The sequence below is a fragment of the Chiloscyllium plagiosum genome, chromosome 19 (genome assembly GCF_004010195.1).
Source record: "Chiloscyllium plagiosum isolate BGI_BamShark_2017 chromosome 19, ASM401019v2, whole genome shotgun sequence".
NCBI lineage: Eukaryota > Metazoa > Chordata > Chondrichthyes > Orectolobiformes > Hemiscylliidae > Chiloscyllium > Chiloscyllium plagiosum.
In genome coordinates this window covers 10,973,263-10,995,003 of record NC_057728.1, presented here as the reverse complement: position 1 = coordinate 10,995,003, position 21,741 = coordinate 10,973,263, and the positions used below count along the sequence as shown (strand labels likewise).

The following is a 21,741-nucleotide window of genomic DNA, read 5'->3' as shown; positions in this document are numbered from 1 at the left end:
TTACGCAGCTAACCCAGTTCAGCACTTTGTCTGGTATAAAGCGTTGCACAAAGTTTACTTGCCACTTTCAGATCAAGTCTGGATATTGTCCGGATCCTGCTGCATTTGAACATAAGAGTGCTTCGCTATCTGAGGAGTTCGTGAATGGTGTTGAACGTTGTGCAATCATCAGTGAACATTCCCACTTCTGGCATTACGATGGAGGAAAGGTCATTGGTGTAGCAGCTAAAGGTGGTGGGTTTTGGATATTACCCTGAGGACCCTAGACCTAGAACTGAAATGACTCACGTTCAGCAACCACAGCCATCTTCCATTGTCAATGTTTAAATCAAGGCTAAGTCGCCCTGATGGAACCTGAACTACCACCGCAAGATCTCTAAACTGGTTGTAGTTGCTGCCTTCCTATATGGCTGTGAGACATGGAGTCTCTACAGCAGACTCCTCAAGGTCCTGGAGCAGTCTCACCATGCTGCCTGTGCAAGATCCTGTGAATCCACTGGGAAGACAGACACACCAATACCACAGTACTCGACCTGGCCAACATCCCCAGCATCAAGGCTCTGACCCTCCCTTGATCGGCTACGATGGGCTGGGCATATCGTCCACATGACCAACACTAGACTCCCCAAGCAAGTGCTCAACTCCCAGCTCGGAAATGGCATGCAAAACCCCAAGTGGACAGAGGATTTCAGGGATACCCTCAAGGCGTCACTGGTGAAATGCGACATTCCCGTGGACACCTGGGAATCACTTATCCAAGACTGGCCAAACTAAAGGAGAAGCATCCGGAAAGGTGTCAAGCACCTCAAGAGTTGCCGTCAGGGTCAAAGCAGAAGCCAGATGGAAACAGTGAAGGAAGCATGCTGCCACACGAACATCCCACCCACCCCTTGCTGCGACCATCTTTTGCCCCAAGTGCAACAGAGCCTGCATTGGCTGCATCAGTCTGTACGGCCACCTCCAGCCTCACCCTGAGATTGAAGAGAGTTATCCTCATCTGCGAGGGATCGCCAATGATAAATGATTTGTCTCAAGATTGATGATTAGATTTGAAATCAACTCTGAGAATGTGAGGACTGCAGATGCTGGAGATCAGAGTCGAGAGTGTGGTGCTGGATGAAGGGCTCTTGCTCGAAACGTCGATTCTCCTGCTTCTCGGATGCTGCCTAACCTGCTGTGCTTTTCCAGCACCACTCTCTTGACTGATGATTGGATTTGTTTGGTCTTATTTCTTGTGTACAGTTGATCACCTGAACAATTTTCCACATTGTTGGGTAGATGTCAGTGTTGGAGTTCTATTGGAATAAATGATAGATCCACTGCAATTTGTTTGGAACACACATCTTCAGTAGAATTGCCAGAATATTGGCTGGGTACTTTGAATTGTCTCGTGCCTTCAGCTGTTTTTTGATATCTTGTGGAGTTCATTAGCACGCAGAAAATCACCTATACAGTGTATTCAAAAAGAATAGGTACCCAATGAACACAGTCTGCCGATTTCTCAACAACAAATCCAAACAAGCATACAAAACACGTCCAGAAACCCTAGCCACTCTCCCCTACACCAATGACATCTTGGAAATGACTGCCAGACTACTCAGACCCCTTGGCATCATGGTAGCCCACAAACCTACCAACACACTAAAACAGCAGCTAATGAACTTGAAAGACCCTATGCAGACAGCAAGCAAAACTAATGTCATTTACAAATACCTTGCAAGACCTGTAACAAACACTACATTGGACAAACAGGCAGAAAACTAGCCGCCAGGATACATGAACATCAACTAGCCACAAAAAGACATGACCTACTCTCATTAGTATCCTTATGTACGGATGAGGAAGGACACTATTTTGACTGGGACAATATATCCATCCTAGCAAAAGCCAAACAGAGACATGTACGAGAATTCCTAGAAGCATGGCATTCCAACCAAAACTCTATCAACAATCATATTGACTTGGATCCCATTTACCACCCCCATGAGAAAAAGAACAAGAAATGACATCACCATAGGAAATGACATCACCACAGGAAATTATGTCACCAACCCAAGGAAACCCAAGCATATAAATAGAAAGTGGGCTACACTACCAGTGCTTCATCTGGAGGCTCACTGAAGATGTTACCTAGTATGGTGACAAAACATCTGAAAACGAACCTTTCAGCTCAGTGAGCAAACCTACATCCATAAGTTCAGAAGAGGATATAATGAGGTTACGAGAAATGCAGATGGGTTAAATAAGTGAGCAAAGATATGGCAAATAGGCTGTAATGTTGGAAAATTTGAATTAGACAGAATTTAAAAATAAATATATTATCTGAGTGGTGAGAGATTGCAGTGGCTTTGAGATGTTGCTGTTCTCATGCATAAATCACAGCTAGGAAAACTAATAGAATGTTATCATTTATTGTTGAGAGGAATCGAATGCAAGAGAATGGAGGTTACGTTTCAATCATACACGACACCAGTTATGCACGTGAAACTTTATCTGGAGTAGTGTGTCCAATATTGGTCATTTTATTTAAGGAAGCAAGTCAATGAAAGTAAAAGGAAGCAGTTCAGAGGAGATTCATTTGTCTAATACCTGGAATGGAAATGTTGTCTTCTGAGGGAAGGTTGAACAGGCTAGGCTTGTCTCCGCTGGAGTCTAAAAGGGTGACTTGATTGAAACATATCAGATCCTGAGGGGTCTTGACAGGGTGGGCGTGGAAAGGATGTTTTCTGTTATGACAGAATCTAGAAAAGGGGCTCAGTGTTTTAAAATCAGGGTCTGCCATTTAAATCAGAGATTAGATGACTATTTTTCTGTCAGATAGTCATGAGTGTTTGGAACTCTCTTCCTGAAAGTATGGTGGAAGCAGACACCTTGAATATTTTTAAGGCAGAAGTAGACAGATTCTTGTTGAGCAAGGGGGTAAAAAGTTATCATGAATTGGCAGGAATGCAGATTTGAGGTTATAACTCAACCTTCATGAACTTCGTGAATGGTGGAACAGGCTCGATGGGCTGAATGGTCCTAATTTGTATTGTTCTGGACCAAGCCAGACCATGCAAAACATTCTTAAGCAGGCAGCCCAGACTATAACTTTGCAATTTGTTTTGGTAAGTGTAAAATGAAAATTACCTGGATTAGGTTAGTCAGGATGACTACCAGGTTTAAACAGACAAAAAAAAAATTATTCACAAAATTACACAGTGAAACACAAAGAACAGAATAAAGAACCCCTACAGAACCCAGTTTATCCAAATTAGACTTAATTATGCTATTCCGAATATACACAACAGTCCCAAAAAGCAAACCCCCTTTAAAACACAGTACAACAAAGGGTCAGATGTTTACAGGTTGAAGTTAGAAGGACAGAAGAGAGAGTTTCCACACAGCTCACTGTTGAACTCCCAACCAGTTCTGGACTGAACTAAACTGCTCAGCTAAAGAGCTGACCACACCCCTTTCATTTTACAGGTCACTTCTCCAACATGACCACTTTGGCCTGAAGTCTCATCTGTTTACATAAAAACCAAAAGGCCTCTCAAAATCCTTTGCATCTCCGTACCAAAGCAGTCTGATCGGAGCCCGGCCTGGTTTATTACCCCTCTGAAAAAAAATCAACAACAGAATATCCTTGAACCAATGAAGAGCTTTTCGAAAAAAAAGGACTAGCTTTCATTCAAAAAAGGTGCCGGTTAAAAAGTGGATGGCTTTAGAAAGGACAGATTGGACTTTAATGTAGACATAAAGCTATCAATATTAGGAAAAGTAAAAAAAAAAGCATATCACAACAAAGGAATATCCAGCATGAAATTTGAAAAAGTAGAATTGTTTGGCTGCAAATAATATCCATTGAAAGTATACGACCAGTTAGCAGTCATGAAATGGCATGCAGCAGAATGCATCTTGTGTAGGCTAAAACAACTTATTTTGACCTCGCGTAAAGAATTGTACATTTGAAAAAAGCTGCAACCTGTGGTTTTTGGGCGTCTTGTGGAGTTTTATGGTGGGGGGGTGGTGGAGGTTGTGATGGTAGCTGCTTTTATTTTTCTGAATAACTATGAATTGAAGTCAACAGCAGTATTCTTCTACAAAATACATTTACCTTGTGCCTGCGTATTACAGCCACTAAATTCAGCTTGCAAGTAGCTCTTTATAGTTGGGAAATTTCAGCTGGCCTTCTTCAGTTCGCTTTGAGTGGGACTTGACGAATCATGTTGAAACGTTGTCACATTGAACAGATAATTCTACACTGCCCTCCTCCCATCCTACTCTGCATAACAATCCAAGAAAATCTCAGCCCCACAGATATAACAAGTGCAGAGTGCTTGGGTGGCATGGTGGTTCAATGGGTAGCACTGCTGCCTCACAGCATTAGGCATCCGGGTTCAATTCCAGCCTCGGGCGACTGTCTGTGTGGAGTCTGCACATTCTCCTATGTCTGCATGTGTTTCCTCCCACAGTTCAAAGATGTGTAGGTTAGGTGAATTGGCCATGCTAAATTGCCCATCATGTTCAGGGACATGTAGGTTAGGTGCATTAGTCAGTGGTAAAAATAGAGTAGGGGGGATGGGTTTGGATGGGTTACTCTGCAGAGGGTCAGTTTGGACTTGTTGGACCGGAGGGCCTGTTTCCACACAGCAGGGATTCTAATTCTAAATTCCTCGGTCGGGATTGGATTCTTTTGTCTCCTGATTCTGCATAAAGCCAATAGGTGCGATAAGACAATTTGCGTTTTGTGATGTAAAATCTGTGTTCAAAAGTATTTTGAGGGAACTGAGTGGAATTTCCTTGGATCAACTTCCACTCTGACATTGTAACTTTTTCACTTTAACTCCGAGTCATAAAAATGAGTCATAAAAATAGTTACATGACAAGAAACAAACAATCCACGAAACAAAACTCATGTTTATTTCAGGAGAGGTCTGTAAACACATGACTCAGGGAGATGAAGTGCTGACACGAATAGAAAATGCGCAGATTCATATTCGTAATCCAATTTTAAGAGTGATCAAACAAACAAACAGGGGATTCACAGGTCCTGGGAGCGTGGAAACAATTTAATAATTGGGCAATGTGTAAAGTAGTACGTGTTTACCTCTGATTTGGAGATGCCGGTGTTGGACTGGGGTGTACAAAGTTAAAAATCACACAACACCAGGTTATAGTCCAACAGGTTTAATTGGAAGCACACTAGCCTTCGGAGCGACGCTCCTTCAATCACCTGACAATCACCTGATGAAGGAGCGTTGCTCCAAAAGCGAGTGTGCTTCCAATTAAACCTGTTGGACTATAACCTGGTGTTGTGTGAGTTTTAACTGTGTTTACCTCTAGTAGGCTGTTTCACTCTGATGCAGCAATGCTTATACTGTCTCCTGTAAGACAGAGACAGAGACAGAGAGTGATGGTGGAGGGCTGTTTATTGGACTGGAGAATTGTAAACAGCAATATTCCACAGGCATCGGTACTTTTGTTTGTCATTTATATAAACAGTTTGGATGAGAATATAGGAAGCATGATTAGTAAGTTTGCAGATGACACCAAAATTGGGGATATAGTGGACAGTGAAGAAGACGATCTAAGATTACAAAGAGATGGGTTTGAAGAGATATGGACCGGGTGCTGGCAGGTGGGACTAGATTGGGTTGGGATATCTGGTCGGCATGGAGGGGTTGGACCGAAGGGTCTGTTTCCATGCTGTACATCTCTATGACTCTATCTTGATCAGTTGGGTCAATGGGCTGAGGACTGGCAGATGGAGTTTAATTTGGATAAATGTGAGGTATTGCATTTTGGTAAAACTGACAAGGGCAGGACTTATACAATTAATGAGGCAAAAGTGAGGACTTCAGATGCTGGAGATTAGAGTCGAGAGTGTAGTGCTGGAAAAGCACAGCAGGTCAGGCAACATCCGAGGAGCAGGAAAATCAATGTTACAGATGAAGGGCTTTTGCCTGAAACGTCGATTTTCCTGCTCCTTGGATGCTGCCTGACCTGCTGTGCTTTTCCAGCACCACACTCTCGATTTATGCAATTAATGGTAGGGCCCTGATACTATTGCAGAACAGAGACCTAGGGGTTCAGATACATAATTCTTTGAAATTTGAGCCAAAGGTGGACAAGACCATTAAGAAGGCATTTTGCATGCTTGCCTTCATTATTCAGAATATTGAGTTGGGATGCGGTTGAGGTTATACAGGATGTTGCTGAAGCCACTTTTGGAATACTGTGTACAGTTCTGGTCCTCCTACTGTAGGAAGGACATAATTAAACTGGAGAGGGTTCAGAAAAGGATTACCAGGATGTTGCTGGGAATGGTGTGTTTGAGTTCTAAAAATAGGCAGGATAGGCTGGGACCTTTTCACTGGAGCGGGGAGGTTAAGGGGTGACCTTTATGGAGGTTTAAAAAATCATAAGGGGCAGAGATAAGGTGACTAGCAAGGGTCTTTTCCCTTGGAGGCTTATTTCTAAGGTGAGAGGAAAAAAGGACATGAGGGGTAACTTTCTTACACAGAGTTCATGTGTGGAGTAAACTGCCGGAGGAAGGGGTTGGTGTAGGTACAATTCTAATATTTAAAAGACATTTGAATAAGCACATGGATAGGAAAGGTTTGGAGGGATATAGGCCAAATGCTGCTGAGTGGGACCCATTTAGTTGAGGAACATGGTTGGCGTGGACTAGTTGAACAGAAGGATCTGTTTCCATGCTGTATGTCATCTAAGACAAGAAACTAACATGGACATCATGGTATTGAGGAATTCAATGACATTTCTAACAGTTAACTATTATGTACCAACATTACAATCTTGATACGCATAAGTGCCTAGGCTGGTATTAAGCAATGGGTATATCACCAAGGAGCATGCTTCTTGTAGAATGACATGATTCAAGTGTCTATATAAATTAAGATGGAGTATGAGATCTTTATATCCTCAGGTCACACACTACGGTGGAGTGATGATTGCAGATGCACGTAAAGAGATATTAGATCAGATAACTGAAAGGTTGGCCATGGAGGCCTGTTTTAAAGAACTACTTAAAATATGAACGACAGGTAGAGAGAAACATTCAGAAATAGGACTGTAGGCATCTGAAAGAATTGGGTGCCAGTGGGAGCATGGATAGACCTGGATATGCAGAAGAGACCATATTGGAGCAATAGAGATACTCCAGGATGGTAGGACTAAAGAAGGTTATAGAGATAGGGTAAGGACAGACTAGGATGGATTAGCAAACAATGATGAATATTGTAATGTTGAGATACTGATAAATCCAGAACTAATATAGATCAGTGAGTTAGAGGTGATGGGTGAATGAGACTCGATGTGAGTTATGAAATGGCATCACAGTTCTGACTGAACTCAACCTAATGGATGGTGGAAGACAGAAATGGGCTAGTATAGCATTGGGATAATTGGATCTGGAGGTAACAAATGGTGTGGTTCAAGGTGTCACGTTAACAACTCTTCAAGGGTATTGTTTTGTGATAGTTATGAAGATGTTCATTCAGGAAGAGAAAAGCAATTTGGGGAATCCAAGACTGATCACTCTTCTGCAACTTCAACAAAAGTGTAAACCCAAGATGCGAACTGCACCTGGCTTAGCTGTAAGCGTGGCAGCAGTTAAGCAACCTGCCCACTGGGGAATTGTGGTATGCGTTAGTCTGGAAAATTAAAAAGGCCTCATAATCTTCACTCTTCAGTCGCATACATTGTACAAACGTGGACACTCCTGGCTCAGATCCATTCTTGGGTTTGAGACTGCCACCTAAACTCTTTCGAAATTCCTGGTCCTAGAATTTTACTACCTAAGAAATGAAGTTAACGCAATGGTTGTAAATACAGGCATTGTCACATGTGGACCTTTCAAACTGCAATGATTTAAATGATCAAATCTTTGGCAGAGATGACAGATCTATGCTGAAACAGAGAGAAAAAAATGAATGAGTAGAATTAGTTAAATATTGGCAGAACATAATAGTCAAAGCTATGAGCATTAAAAATAAAAATCTTTATAACTCAGCAATATTATTTCACTATTATGTTTGCATAAGTTATATGAAATGTCCAGGAAATACTTCTGTGTTGCCATAAAGGTGTTGGGACCCTTGACTGGACCATTTTACATGGTCAATATACCCTGTGAAGTGACTTGATTGATACCAAACAAATCTCAGTGTGATGTTGTTATCAGTATCAAGCTGAAACTGAAGATCATGCCCCATTTCCTGAACACTACAGCAGCTCTCGTGGCTTTGTTCATAGCTATAAACCAGAATGAGGAAGAGGTTAGCTATAAGTGAAATAATTTATACCAGATCTGAACAGTGACAGAGAAAAAACAAAATCTGGAGTGGAATTGGTGAGGGACACAAGCAGAAGAAGGAAGATTAATGAAGTGACAAAATACAGAAATCTGTCAGAGGATTGACCTGAAAATGGAGAATTTAGCAGCAGAGGACAAGCATTTAATACAACACACGCTCATTAAGGAACTGATCGAATTAAAAGAAACCAAAACTGTTTGGAGCCTCTCCAAAATGAGCCATCAATGTGAATCCATTTAGACTGGCTTGCAGAACATTTTGTTTCATTTTTAGATCAGTTTAAATTTTTAGATCTGTGCACATTCAGGACACTAAATTACTGACAACGTTGGAGATTAATCACTAACATCATAAACCAAAGTTGCCAAACACCAATGCTTTACTAAACATAGTACAAACCACCTGCCCTGCTTGCTATGTTTAAAGTGAACATGCTCCCAAAAACAGTGAGTGGTTGTCAGCACTTCTCACTGGAGAATAGTGGATGTTAAAAAGAGCTTCAAAAATGTAAATTTAAAAATAAGTACATTTCGCTGCCCATGATTTTATAGCATCAGTCAGCAAGACTCTCCATTGGCAGTGTGTACCCAGAAAATCAATAGCAAACCAGGGGTCAACTTTCACAAAGTTGCAAAATAAATGGGATGATGGGGCCCACATTTACCTTTTTCCATAATAAAACGTGGATATTGTATAGACTTTGCTGTACCCCACACAAGTTTTAAAAATTTCCTGTGAGCTCACATGCCTCTCCTTTGTCATAGTCATTAGTGATAGGTTCCCAAAAAAAAAAGTCAAACTGTCACTTCAAACAAATAGTAACTGTTGATTTCCAATCCAAATCTGAAAAAAAAATTAGCCCAAATGTTGCTTCAGAACTAACATCAGGTGTGACGTGCATGCCACTCCTAATGTACAAACCATCAGCAACTTGTGTGGACAATAACGTATGAATTCCCAATCACCAGAAGAATTTGTACAATTCATGTTGCTCCATTGCTCAGTCCATCTTATCTTCAATCTCCTTGTAAGTTGAATGAATTTAACTCCTCACAGAAAATTAGTGCTTTTCAAAATGAGAAAATGCTATGTTCCAGCAACATATATCAACCTCTCCAGAAAGGGACAGTTTAAACTTTCCTTCCTGTCTCTCAATCCATGAATCTCATTCCTATAGGTAATCAGTATTTGTTTGAGATGTTCAAATATTGTTATTAATTTTTTCTTTCTATGTCTCTCTCTCGATTTTCTTTTCTTTTTCTGGATTGCATTTGACTCAAATTCACCTTAATTCCTTTTGTATTCATCCCATATTCTTTTCTTAATGTTGACTTAAGATAAAACATTTGAACCTTTCATTCATCGGCACTGGCTAGCACTGCTGCCTCACAGCCCTAGGGACCCAGGTCCAAGTCCATCCTCAAGGTGGGCGGCACAGTGGCACATTGGTTAGCACTGCTGCCTCACAGCGCCAGAGACCCGGGTTCAATTCCCGCCTCAGGCTACTCTCTGTGTGGAGTTTGCACATTCTCCCCATGTCTGCGTGGGTTTCCTCCAGGTGCTCCGGTTTCCTCCCACAGTCCAAAAAATGTGCAGGTTAGGTGAATTGGCCATGCTAAAATGCCCGTAGTGTTAGGTGAAGACCTAAATATAGGGGAATGGGTCTGTGTGAGTTGCGCTTCGGCAGGTCGGTGTGGACTTGTTGGGCCGAAGGGCCTGTTACCACACTGTAAGCAATCTAATCTAATCTTAACAAACTATCTGTGTAGAGTTTGTACTTTTTCCTTATGTTTGTGTGGGCTTCCTCCAGGTGTTCCAGTTTCCTTCCACAAACCAAAGATGTGCATGCTCGGTGGATTGGCCATGTGAAATTGCCCATAGTGTCCAGGGTTGTGCAGGCTTGATGGATTAGCCATGGGATATGCAGGGTTACAGGGATTGGGTAAGGGGATGGGTCTGAGTGTGATGATCTTTGGAAGGTCAGTATGAACTCAATGAGCTGTATACCTGCTTCCACACTGTAGGGATTCTGTGATCAAGGCCCCAAATGCTCTGGTCACACAACAGTTAGGTTTCACTTCCAGTAAATTACAGCATAGAAACAAAATTAAGTTGAAGGGTGAGGGAAGTGTCTAGACTTTTATTTTGTTTTACTTGTAGTATTTTCTGACCACAACAAATGCAGGTTTCGTCAATTTCAGATACAACAAGACCTACCCTTAGTAGAATTTATTGGAGACAATCTGAGTCAACTCACTTTCACAAATATATATTTTGTCAGGAAAAACTGAAGTTAGTGATTTCAAAGCCATATAAATAAAGAAGTTCCTTTACCTGTGTGCATTGGTCATTTATGATGGAACACATGTTTTTCTGTAGAGATACGCTAAGAAAACAATTTTTAAGATGGGAAGTTGCCTCAAGTTACTTATTGTTTGAAATACTTCGATTTCATTTGTTTTATTTTCTGTCAAATGCTTCTTATATCTGTACATTAATGCTTTTAACAACTGAGAACCTTAGGCAGTGCCAATTTGTTTCATTGGGTATGGTCAGCAGTTTTAACATGCTGGATCTCCCTCAGACCCCTGGGAAGCTGGATCATTATGTCATTATGGAAAAAGATGCCCATATTAGTTTTGAGCTGAAGTTGCATTCTGTGTGTCAATAATGTATTGGATGCAATTTACAGCCCATGTCTAGATATAATTTGGAGATGCCGGTATTGGACTGGGGTGGACAAAGTTAAAAATCACAAAACACTGAGTTATAGTCCAACAGGTTTATTTGGAAGCACTAGCTTTCGGAGCACTGCTCCTTCACCAGGTGGTTGTGAAGGGGCAGCGCTCCGAAAGCTTCTGCTTCCAACTAAACCTGTCGGACTCTAACCTGGTGTTGTGTGATTTTTAACTGTGTCTAGATATGTACCGTTGTACAGATACCTTAAGTCAAAGGGGCTAAATCTACTGATCGAGTAGAGAATAACCATATTTTCAGATGAAGGTAAGTAAGAGAGATAAAATTTATGTCCAGGTCAAGGACTAATAATGTCTTGTAGCTGCTTTCACTGAATCATAGTGTCCACTCAAACATATTCATTTTACCTACATAGTGTTCAACAAGCTGTGGCCCAGGATATCAGCAAAGGATGGTTTACTGCACTGAGGTCCACTCTGGCCAAGATCATTATTCATATGACCTACCATCAACATCAATCAGTGGATGCCCTGGTCTACCACCTCCCAACATACATGAATGTAACATCAGAGAGTGTCGTCCAATAGCCAGCTGGAGGGTGGGAGCTTGGAGCAAGGTAACGTTGGGTTTCAAAACTACTCTTGCCGTTCATTTGTCCTTAAGTCTTCTTTTCTATCTTCTGAAAGAAGAAAATTGACTCAAGATTTCATTTTGTCATGGGATTAAAAGTTCGAACAAGTGTGTTTTTTCTGCAGAGTTTTAGCTATCAAATTTCAATGAGAATACCTGAGTGTTCTCCACTTTCTAATGGTTCAGATTAACTTTTGAGTACCTCCAATATAAATAAATAAAACGTTCTAACCTATTTTTCTGATCTATAATATCAGAGATAGTATTATACACATCTGGAGCAGGTGTGACCTGAACCTGGGCCTCGAGTCCAGTGTTAGGGATATTACCCCAGTGCCACAAGAGGGCCTGTACCTGCAATATATAGACAAGGAAGAGTCAATCTTCACCTGTGCCAGTTTCACTGGATGAAGCCAGAGTGGCAACAGAGATGCTACAAATTGGCTCTGGGGCCACGCTTAAGGAATGGAAAATAGCTTCCGCTCAAATTACCGATTATTATCTAGGAATCCAACTTGGAAGTGCATGTGAGTAGATGATGGTGGAGGACACAATCAGGGTTGTGACTCTATTGATCCAATAGACTTTAACAACCAATTTCAAGTTAACACATGAATAATCAGCTCGTTATGAGGTACAGAAACTAAGTCACATCTACATGCTTGGATTCCACAAGGAGTCAATGTTCTCGAGAAGAAGGGAAGAGAAGAAATTGGCAGGAGAACAGAAATAACTGGCAAAATCTGGATTTACTAAGTGACCAGTTGCTTATAATGATCCCAACCCACTTAGCCCATCTGACAAATTGTTTTGTGTTCATTCATAATCAGTGCAGCTTAGTTATACATGTCCTTTTTGTGGAAGTATCCTATTACTGAAAGGCAATTGTGCTGTTAGTCTGCAGGAGTGGGAATGGATCCTAAAATGTATTTGGTTGCACAGCTCTTAAAGGAACATGGATCCTGAGAGTGGTGTAGTAACAACCAAGCAACTTTGCCTCAGTGGTCATACTCGAGACCATTCTAAATGGACATGTAAGATCCGTGCCCAGTGTGTATTCCTCATGACACTGTAACAGCTTCCCGTCCTCCTCCATTTGGATAGTGCCACATTATCCTTTATATTTGCTTCAGATAGCACCTCAGTTTAACTTCTCATTAAAAGGCGCCATCTCTACAGTCTAGCTCCCCATCAGCATTGCATTGCACTCCAGTACCAGCCACATTGTGCACTGAAGTCTCAAGCATTGATACCACAGAGAGAAGCTGTCATGAAGAATAAACAGGAAATTACAGCTATTAGGAGAAATTGAGGACTGCAGATGCTGGAGATCAGCATTGGAAAAGCGCAGCAAGTCAGGCAGCATCGAAGGAGCAGGAGAGTTAACGTTTCAGGCATAAGCTCAAGACAATTGTGCTGTTAGTACTGAAGAAGAGGCATTGGACTGAAAATCTTAACTCTGCTGTTTCTCTACAGATGCTGCAAGATCTGCTGAGTTCCTCCAGCAATTTCTGATTTTGTCTCAGGCCTTCACTTTCTTAAAATTTATTTTGAGTTCACAAGAGCTAGATTATCATAATAAAGTCCAGAAGTGCTTAAACTTAACATTTGTTAAATTAGCCATGCAGAATTATGAGGCTTGTAGGCAGTTATGCTTCAATGAATAAGTTGACTTAGTGGCTAACAATGCATTTCGGAATCATGCAAAATGAAATGAATTAACACCAATGTTCCACTGTTTAAATACATTATAGGGAAGGTAAATCATAAGGTGGAATGGTGGCTCAGTGCACCAGTACACCTCACAGCGCCAGTGACCTGGATTTGATTTCAACCTTGGGTGACTGTATGTATGGAGTTTGCACATTTTCCCAGTCTCTACGTGAGTTTCCTCTGGGTACTCTGGTTTCCTCCCACAGCCCAAAGATTAGCTGGATTGGCTATGCTAAATCCCCATCGTGGGCAGGCTGGGTGGATTAGCCATGGTAAATGTGGGGTTACAGGGATAGAATGGAAGTCTGGGTGGGATGTTTTATGGAGGGTCTGTGCAGACTTGCTGGGCCAAATAGGCACTGTCGGGATTCTATGATGCTATTTCTCATTAAGATTGTTTTCAAATTATTTTAGTGCTCAGTGACCTGTGGTGTTGGGATAATGGAGAGGAAAGTGCAATGCTTGACTGATAACAGTCAACTTAGTGAACTGTGTCTTCCAAATCAAAAGCCACAATCCCAGACTCCTTGCTTCAATGATGCTTGTAAGTGACTTGATTTCTACTTTTTGACATTTGTGTATTCTTAAAGAAAGATATAGTGAACTTAATTCCGCATGTGATGACATTGCTAACAACAATTAATTTGTGTCACCCCATCAGGAAATTTGGTATTCCTTCTTTCATCTGTGTGCTGTGTTGAAAAGTCTTGAAAGAAATACTGCCACAAGCCTTATTGTTAAAAGATCGCATGGAGAACAGTGGTTGGATTTTTCTACAACTAATTGCCAGAGGGTTAACAAAGAGAGGATTCAACCCCACCTCCCCCCCCCCCCCACCCCGTCCCACCTCCACCCACCCCTGCACCCCCAACTAAGAACCAACCTCCGTTGCTTCTACTCTGAAACAGAGTGTCAGTGTTCCCATTCAGTCAAATGTCATGGAACTTGGCCCGAAAAACAAAATTGATTCATTCACAACATGCAGGCAGCCAGATAGCGACCATTCAAAAGGGAGGGAATGAAAATCCTATTAGACCGCTGCCAAGCTGCGGCCAATCACTACGCAGCATTCAGCAGCTGAGAATGAGAGGCTCCTCTGACTTTAGTTCACCCACGCTGTGATGCTGAAACATTCCCTCATTCGAAAGTTAAAATGCTTCTCAAATATCAGCTTTATTATTTATTAACCTGACACTGAAAAATATCATTTGAATGGTTTTTGTTCAATGTCGAGGTGATTCCGATAGCTGGCAATCCCAGTGCAACTGTTGGTGGCAATTGCTGAGAGATGGGAAATCGCAGATGCACAGGCTGCAGTATATGTGCATTTACAATAACGTGGGAAAATCATGGACTCAATGATTTCACAAGCAATGCTCACACTGAGCGGCACTCCTCACCAGAGGGGAACAGTTCAAGAATCTGCTTCCGTGCCTGCTTTCTCTGCCCTCGATTGCGATACATTGTTTTATTCTATTTTATCAATTGTATTCTTACTTATTCTACCCACACAGCATGTGTTCTGGTTCCTGTATGTTAGAAATAATCGCATTTCTGGACTCATCGTGTAAGATTCAACCCATTTGTTGCTGCTGTCCGTGTGACTGATGAACTGATGCATTGCTATTCAGCACATGACTGCGGAACAGCAGTGTATGTGGCATCCTGTGAGACATAATCAGTTAGTTCCTCGCACTTCGAGTAATGCAACCAGGCTGGATTATCGATATTTTCTCATCTATCTGGTTCATGCATGTTGCCATACACCTCTGCAAAAGGTGGGACTTCAACCCAGGTCTCCTGGGCCAGAGGGAGGGGAACTGCAACTGTGCCACAATATGCTGAGCGTTAGGCCCCCAGAACCTCAGTATCAATATGAGGGGTGAGCTGCTGTCTGTTCAGGAGCTCTTGTACCACTTTAATTGTTTGGGTGGTAGCCTGTTAATTGAGATGTTTATCAGTGTCCGGGTGGGGGGGTGGGGGGGAGTGAGGGGTGTGATGGTACCTCACAGAGCTGTTCGTCAGTCAGTCAGAGGCCAGTAACTCTGCCCAGAGGCACATTAGCAGCAGGAATCACAGTCAGTGCTGCTGCTGTTGCAGGGTATGTTCGGCCATGAACTTAGACATCCACCGAATTCTGGGATCTTGCCAGGGTCAGTCTTAAGGAAAGTTTGGGTATGAGGGGGAATTGTGAAGGAAAACTGCAAGAAGGGACTTCTGGCATCAAGGAATTTGGTGGGGGTAGGAGGTGTAAAGAGAGGTTCCCTTCCCACCCCCACCAGCTAGCAGCCGACAGGGTTCGACCCACTGGGTTGCACTGACAGCACCAGGGTCTCTCTCTCAACCCCTTTCATAGGAGTCGTGGCCTCAGTTAGGCCAGGAGCAGGCAACCTACCAACACTCCAAATCATGCTGGGCGAGAGTGGGCATGCTGCCAAAAGCACATCGGGAGTAGCTGCCTACTCGCATGTTAAATTGAGCCCAATATTTCCTTCTCCCACTTTCCTCACTTTGAACTTTGTTTTGTTAAAACTTGTCCTTTGCAATGTCTTGCAGCACCAGAGAATATCTTGGAGTGCTTCATATTCAGTGAAGTATTTCTGAAATATAGCCATTGGTGTACTATAAGGGTATGATTACCATAGATCTACTGGACCATTCTCTCATCAGAGAGATACGGCTGGTGGTGATTTAGCCTGAGGGCCACCACATCTCAGCGTGTGATTGAGAAGGAAAGTCCTTCGTGGTAACCTCAGCTAGAGCAGAAATGAAACCCACACTATTGGCATCACTCTGCATCACAAACAGGCCAACCAGCCAACAGAGCTAACTAGTCCCTGGTTGTTCTCTAGAGAAGCGTGGCTGCTCATTTACTCATCTTGCACTAGCAATCAAATAATGTCCAGATAATCTACTGCTAGTCATTTTGATTGAGGTCTAAATGTTGCCTGGGACACCAGAGTGATATCTGCTGCTGCTGTTCCAATCATGGCGGGAAATCCCCTGTAACTACCTAGGGTGGTACGGTGGTTAGCACTGCAGACTCTCAGCCCCAGAGACCCAAGGTCAGTTCCACTCTTGGGCAACTGTCTTGAGCATATTTTCCCCATTTACCTGTGAGGTTTTCCTTTGTATGCTCTGGTCTCTTTCCACAATCCAAAGATGTGCAGGTGAGATGGATTGGCCATTAAAATTGCCCATAGTGACCAGGTATGTCCAGACTAGGTAGATTAGCCATGGGGAATGCAGGGTTACAGGGACAGAGTAGGGAAATAGGTTATGGGTGGTATTGCTTTTTGGAGAGTGGGTGTGGACTTAATGGGCTGAATGGCCCGCTCCCACGCTGTAGGGATTCTTTGATTCTACCTCAGATATCATACCTCACCTGAAAGACAACATAGCTGACAGTGTAGCACTCCCTCACAACTGCATTGGTGCAATGCTGGCAAAACAGCCTTTCTAACTGAAGAGACAAGGATCCCTCCTCTTAGCTACATCTGTCATTGAGGTTTCGTATCATCTGGATGATATGATGCTAAATATAATCTTCAATGTTTTAAAGGTGATGTTTCAGCAAGTTGCAGTGATATCCAGAAGACAAACGAAGTCCAAAAGGATGGAGAGTACCTGCTAAAAATTGAAGGCAAAATAATAAAGGTATTACATTAACAAACTGCATACTGTTTGCTCAGAATCATGAGTGACAATAGACAATAGATGCAGGAATAGGCCATTTGGCCCTTCAAGCCAGCACCACCATTCATTATGATCATGGCTGGTCATCCACAATCAGTATCCTATTCCTGCCTTATCCCCATAACCCTTGATTCCACTATCCTTAAGAGCTCTACCCATCTCTTTCTTGAAAGTATCCAGAGACTTGGCCTCCACTGCCTTCTGGGGCAGAGCATTCCATACATCCACCATTCTCTGGTTAAAGAAGTTTCTCCTCAACTCTGTTCTAAATGGCTTACCCCTGATTTTCTAACTGTGTCCTCTGGTTCTGGACTCACCCATCAGCAGAAACATGCTTCCTGCCTCCAGAGTGTCCAATCCTTTAATAATCTTATATGTCTCAATCAGATCCCCTCTCATTCTTCTAGATTCAAGTGTATACAAGCCCAGTCGCTTCAATCTTTCAACATATGATAGTCCCGCTATTCCGGGAATTGACCTCGTGAACCTACACTGCACTCCCTCAATAGCCAGAATGTCCTTCCTCAAATCTGGAGATCAAAACTGCACACAATACTCCAGGTGCGGTCTCACCAGGGCCCTGTACGGCTGCAGAAGGACCTCTTTGCTCCTATGCTCAATGCCTCTTGTTGCCGTTAACTTTCGTCACTGCCTGCTGTACCTGCATGCTTGCTTTCATTGACTGATGTACAAGAACACCTAGATCTCATTGTACTTCCCCTTTACCTAACTTGACTCCATTTAGATAGTGTGACATCATTATATTGATATATTTGGTTTGCAGATATATTGTGCAGGAATGCATTCCGATTATCCCAGGGAATATATCACTTTATTGAGTGGAGAGGCCGACAACTACTCTGAGGTCTATGGCTACAGGTAAGTAACGGGCTGACAGAATAATAAATACCTCCCTTACTAGAACCGCAACACTTAGAACGTTTGGACAGTCTTTATTTATAATGAATCCCCCTTTCACATATTTAGGATGTGCTCAAATGCTTAATTGCTTTTTGAAATGTTGTCCTTCTTTCACGGATAAATGTAGCTGTTTTCACACAGCAAAAGCTGCAAACCCCCAAAATAAATAACTGATTGCGATCAGTGTGGGGTTGAGGGATATATATTGGACTGAGCACCAGTTGGTTTGGTTTTCAAATGGGTGAGCGGATCTTATCCAAAATGGCCTCCGTTTGACAGTTGAAAGACATGCATTCTGATCGAGCAGCTGTTCATTAGGTGTCATCTTCTACGGATCCAGGAGAAGGGATTTGAACCAACAACCTGCCAACCTCACAATTGCAGAGTTCAAAGATCGCCTGTATTTTGTGTGATAAGTCTCTTTTATTCATTTACACTGGATGGTTATCACTTAGTGTATTCTGAAAGGAGCATTTATCTTTTCTTAATTCATATCAAAGCCAGGCAAATTTCTCACAGCGTGAAACTTCACTGACAGAATGATTACCAGTTCACTGGGTCTTCCAATTCTTCACCTTGCTCCTGGGGTAGGTGGGAAACAGTAGCCAACACACACAATTCCCCATGATGGGCACCTACTATGCAAGGACTCCAACACACAATTGGCCCAATAATGACAAGATGCAACCTACAGGGTCTGGTTGGGATGGTCAGTGTGGACTTGATGGGCAAAATGGCCTGCTCACGCACTGCAGGGATTCTATGATTCTATGATCCACTCTGCCTTCAGATGGGATGGATTAATTTAACGCTCCGTCACTCAGCAGAATCCAGTATTTAGAATGTGGTATGCGATTCAACCTAAAACTTCTGCAATTTAGAGAAGACAATAGTTGCTTATAAGGTTGATAGCACTGCGTTGTAACACTTTTTACAACTTCTCATTGCAATAGGAAAGCAGCTCTTGGCCCAAAACCTCAATATAATCAGCAAATGTTTCCAAACCCTAGCAGGTAAATGGTGATGTCCATGCACTCATTTTCTTGTATTGTTACAAGCTTTAATGTGACCTCAGCCATCGTTCACATCATTCAGAAAGGGGAGCATCACCTCACTGGGAGGAGAGTGGACAAAACACCTTTAGCATACAGAGCAGCATTGATTAAAAAAAATTGGGCAAGTGTTGAATACAGGTCCTCTCAGAATAGGATGGGGGGAGGGTAATGCAAATTTGGTTGAAGATAGGAAAATCATTAATGACTCGCACAATAGATATTGTTCAGAATATTGCAATGAAAAGAATGGTACTCAGGCTTTCTGACAGTGTTATTTTTTATTCAGGCTGCACAATCCTTATGAATGCCCTTATAATGGAAACAGAAGGAAAGACTGCTCTTGTAAAAATGACTACCTGGCAGCTGGATACACTGTGTTTCACAGAATCCGCTTTGATATTAGCACAATGCAGATTATAAGTAAGTACTTTCCTCATTTTGCTTGGCTGGAAAATATTTTCCATTGTAGAAAATCAGGGAAAGCAAAGAACAGGCGATGACGAATCATAGAACTAATGTCGCTATAGAATTCATCCTAGGTCTTTATTATGTAGTATTATGTGAACTGTAATTATAGTTTGAATAAATAATAGATTTTTACTATTTTACATAATTGGGTTGAATACATAACAACAAATTATTTGATTTTTGATGATGAAAATGATGATACATAATTTGAGGACAACAGCTGACGTTGAGTGGAAAGCAGAAGTTTATAGCGTCATTTACAACTGTAGGATATCCCAAAGAAATGCTTGCAGAGGGTGTCGTCAGTATTATAAAGCAGGAAAATGCAGCAGTCATTTTGAGGACAGCAAGGTCCCCCAGACAATCACAAAGGTAAATGACCAGTTACTGTATTCGTGATTTTCAGAATATTAGTTTACTTTGCTTCATCATTATCCAACGTCAAGGGCTTCCTGAAGACTGATATTTGATAAGATCTTTCATCAATTCCCTTTATCTTGCTCACTGCTCATAATTTTCAACCAGATCTTACCTTCTTTAGCTGAGGTTGAACTTTTAACGTTTCCTTATGGCGTAAAACACATCCATGGGAGAAGAGGAAACATTTGTACAACTTTTAATCGCCATCTGACGGAATGTCACGATTCTGAATTTAACGTCAGGAACCTAATTTTCAGCTGAAATAAGCCTGCAGCAGTGCCAAAAACGTGGGCAATTTCTACCTCTGTTTTGTTAGAGCTATAGCACACTGCCTTCCCACTGCAACCCACTGAGCTCACATTGTACAGGTATTGTTGTTGATCTGATCTTATTCACAGCAATCCATTTAGGCATAGCTGTACCGCAGTATTAGTCTGCCTGCTCTAACAGTGCAGCAGCCCCTGCTACAATATGTTCCTCATTTGTTACACTAGTTTTGCAAAAACGGTAATGACTTCAAGCTGGCTCTGTACTTCAATTGGTGAGATATTCAAAGAGTCGAACCATGCTCTCCATTCCTATCACAATCATTAGTTGCATTACTTAGAATAGAACAGAATATCCTTTACTGTCACGTGTACTGAAGTACCACAGTACAGTAAAACGTTTACAGTATCGCCCCCCCCAACCCCCCCCCCCCCCAAATATGGCACTATCTTTCATACAGAATAGAGAAATGAAAGGAAAAATGTTGCATTACTCAGTTGTTCACAATATAAGATAGAAAAATGAGAGTTAAATTAAAAAGATAAGTATTACAGTCTTTCTGTAGTGGGGCCTACCAATGGGCTCTGCTTGGTCTCGCAAGCCACTGACCGCCTGCAACAATACCTAGTCCAACAACGGCCCACACTGCTCAAACCACTCCGGCCCACTGTCCATCCTCACGCTGCTCAAACCACTCTGGCCCACTGTCCATCCTCACTCTGCTCAGGTCACTCCGGCCCACTGTCCATCCCCACTCTGCTCAGGCCACTCCGGCCCACTGTCCATCCCCACTCTGCTCAGGCCACTCCGGCTCACTGTCCATCCCCATTCTGCTCAGGCCACTCCGGCCCACTGACCATCCCCGCCCTGCACAGGCCACTCCAGCCCACTGTCCATCCCCGCTCTGCTCAGACCCCCGGCCCACTGTCCATCCTCGCTCTGCTAAGGCCACTCCGGCCGACTGACCAATCCCGCTCTGTTTACGCCCCCGGCACACTGACCATCCCCGCTCTGCTCAGACCACTCCGGCCCACTGACCATCCCCGCTCCGCATTGGCCACTCCGGGCCACTGACCATCCCCGTTCTGCTCAGGCCACTCCAGCAACTGACCATCCTCGCTCTGCTCAGGCCACTCCGGCCCACTGTCCATCCCCACTCTGCTCAGGCCACTCCGGCTCACTGTCCATCCCCATTCTGCTCAGGCCACTCCGGCCCACTGTCCATCCCCACTCTGCTCAGGCCACTCCGGCCCACTGTCCATCCCCACTCTGCTCAGGCCACTCCGGCCCACTGTCCATCCCCACTCTGCTCAGGCCACTCCGGCCCACTGTCCATCCCCACTCTGCTCAGGCCACTCCGGCCCACTGTCCATCCCCACTCTGCTCAGGCCACTCCGGCCCACTGTCCATCCCCACTCTGCTCAGGCCACTCCGGCCCACTGTCCATCCCCACTCTGCTCAGGCCACTCCGGCCCACTGTCCATCCCCACTCTGCTCAGGCCACTCCGGCTCACTGTCCATCCCCATTCTGCTCAGGCCACTCCGGCCCACTG

General features: G+C 43.1%; 1 protein-coding gene across 1 annotated transcript in view; it reads left to right on the top strand.

Annotated features, from left to right (window-relative positions):
* The window catches only part of LOC122559510 (A disintegrin and metalloproteinase with thrombospondin motifs 20-like), a 373,826-nt gene that overhangs the window by 331,549 nt on the left and 20,536 nt on the right, over positions 1-21,741 (top strand). The window contains exons 32-36 of the mRNA XM_043709081.1: positions 11,434-11,634; positions 13,776-13,905; positions 16,924-17,018; positions 17,842-17,936; positions 19,320-19,453. Coding sequence (XP_043565016.1) covers positions 11,434-11,634; positions 13,776-13,905; positions 16,924-17,018; positions 17,842-17,936; positions 19,320-19,453 — 655 coding nt within the window. The remainder of the gene's footprint in view (positions 1-11,433; positions 11,635-13,775; positions 13,906-16,923; positions 17,019-17,841; positions 17,937-19,319; positions 19,454-21,741) is intronic.